At 41.1% G+C, this 2483-nt stretch overlaps 1 protein-coding gene across 1 annotated transcript; it reads left to right on the forward strand.

The window, feature by feature from the left end:
- Positions 1–222: 222 nt before the first annotated feature.
- On the forward strand, positions 223–1493 carry LOC149238003 (endochitinase 4-like). Its single transcript, XM_089372886.1, has 3 exons — positions 223–708; positions 831–948; positions 1039–1493. Exons 1-3 carry the CDS (start codon positions 291–293, stop codon positions 1325–1327), a joined length of 825 nt encoding a protein of 274 aa, XP_089229012.1. The 5' UTR covers positions 223–290; the 3' UTR covers positions 1328–1493.
- The last annotated feature ends 990 nt before the right edge of the window (positions 1494–2483 follow it).

Below are 2483 nucleotides of genomic sequence, written 5' to 3' on the forward strand. Positions count from 1 at the left end.
TAAGGAGTAAAGAACCAATGTTAAGGCAGACTCGCGGGCGTTCAACGTTAGCGCGTCCCGCCGCCTATGAAGTCCTCGCAATTAGTTTATAAAATCAAACTCCAGATGGCTGCAATTGTTTGATAAAATAAAAGCTGCCAATATTGACCCAACCTTAACAAGTACTAGGGGAAGAGGAGATTGCGTTGGGATTTCTCTATAAAGAGGGAAGAATTGGATTGAGTAGTTCCATAAAGATATCAAACATTGAGATTGAGCGCGGGATTCTTTAATAGAGAAAATTATTAGTTATGGGGGTCAGTTGTGGTACTTCGGTAATGGCTCTGGTGCTAGTGCTGCTCCTGGTGGGCGTCAGTGTTAATGCTCAAAACTGTGGCTGTGGCAGCGGTCTTTGTTGCAGCAAGTATGGATACTGCGGGACGACCTCCGACTACTGCGACCATGGCTGCCAGAGCGGCCCCTGTACAATCTCAGGTGGAGGATCTCCTAGTACCGGAGGTGGAAACGTGGGCACCATAATTTCCCAGAGTGTCTTCGATGGCCTTGCGGGCGGAGCTGCCAGCTCCTGCGAGGGCAAAGGATTCTACACTTACGACGCTTTCATTGCAGCTGCCAATGCATATTCTGGATTTGGCACCACCGGCGCCAGCGACGACCAGAAGAGAGAGCTCGCTGCCTTCTTCGCTAATGTGATGCACGAAACTGGAGGTATATAATCTATCTACTCAACAACCATAATAATCTCTACAATCTGATTTCAAAGAATTCATGGATGATGAATTTTGATAGATCAATTAATTAATTAATTAATTCTTCCGTCATCATGTTAGGGCTGTGCTACATCAACGAGATAAATCCTCCAATCATCTACTGTGATGCCACATCCACCTCGTGGCCGTGTGCGAGCGGGAAGAGCTACCATGGGCGCGGCCCTCTCCAGTTAAGCTGGTAAGTAACTCACTAATACCATCCCCTCGTCTCATCTGTAATGGTAACTGAGGGCTAACAAACCGACTTTTGGATTTTTAATGAATGCAGGAATTACAATTACGGAGTAGCTGGGCAGAACATAGGCTTCGACGGGCTGAACAACCCAGACGTAGTGGGGCAGGACGCCACCATCTCCTTCAAGACGGCCGTGTGGTTCTGGATGCAGAACTGTCATTCTGCCATAACCTCCGGGCAGGGCTTCGGCGCCACAATTAAAGCCATCAACAGCATGGAATGCAACGGTGGAAACACTCCTGCAGTGAACAGCAGAGTTAATTACTACAATACAATATGTAGCCAGTTGGGTGTGGATCCCGGAGCCAATGTCTCCTGCTAAATCTATTTTCTCTTCATGGCTGCCAAATATATCAATAAAATGCCAAAGATGTCCATGGCTATCCACTAAATAAAATTTGCACCGCACCTCTCCTGCGTTGCATATAGATTCTTTCACACATTTAGTTGAATTGGACGGTTACAAAAGTATCATTGGTTTTCTTAAATTTGCATCTTGTATGATGATTTTCCTTGGAATTTCCAAAAAATTGGACGACAATCCGTGTTTCTCCGTTTTCTAACGCATCATCAAAATTGGCCGTATTGTTCCGATCAGTAACGCTTGCTTTCCGGGTAGGTCAATCTGCTAATCGTAACTTTGCCAAACAGACAACATTTTCCTCAACTACACTTCAAAGCCATCGAATTTTACAAATTTAATTTGTGAGAGTGCAATTAGATGCGTAATTCATCATAATCCAGTACGGTATCCAGATGCAGTACAAGTAGCTGGGGGAAGTCCTAATTTTGCATAATACGGAGTTCTGCAAGTTTAAGCAGAGGCCTAATTCATCATAATGAAAAAGATGGCACCAAGCATAAGAAATAGCAAACCGCAATCATGGATGGTAGGGTGGACGAAAGTGTTAAGAATGGGTTTATATGGAATATTTTTTTGTTGGCAGCAACCAAAAAAATATTGCAGTTGTTGAAGATATGAATAAGGTTACAACAAATATTGAATTTGAATTTAACTATGAGCTTGAATTAACATTTCTTGAGGATTGCTTTGTAAAGCTCAGGTATAGTGGAGATGAGAGTTGGTATGGACATGTTGTGATAAGCACATCATAAGATATAGAAAAGAAATGAACACAACTATTAAGGATGGTTGAAGTTATTCCAATAATGAAAGAGGAGACGAAAGAAAAACAAAGACTATCTTATAAAAAATGATAGATGTATTCCATTAACAATACCTAAATTACAAGGCACTGTCAAAAAAACAAAAAAAAAATTAAAAAAATTAGAATAAAAATACAAAACCAGAAGTGAAAAATATAAAATTCATAATCTTCGCATGGTACTTACATGTGTTACAGGCAGAATTTAAATTCAGGAAAGAGCTAACATACTTGTAAGAGTTAAAATTAGTATTACTCTATTAGCATCCTAAGATCTTTCAGACGATAAAAAGGTTTATTCATAAAGTTGGG

The sequence above is a fragment of the Pinus tabuliformis genome, chromosome 8, assembly GCF_031772625.1.
Source record: "Pinus tabuliformis cultivar Carrire ecotype Pingquan chromosome 8, CPIR1, whole genome shotgun sequence".
Taxonomy (NCBI): domain Eukaryota; kingdom Viridiplantae; phylum Streptophyta; class Pinopsida; order Pinales; family Pinaceae; genus Pinus; species Pinus tabuliformis.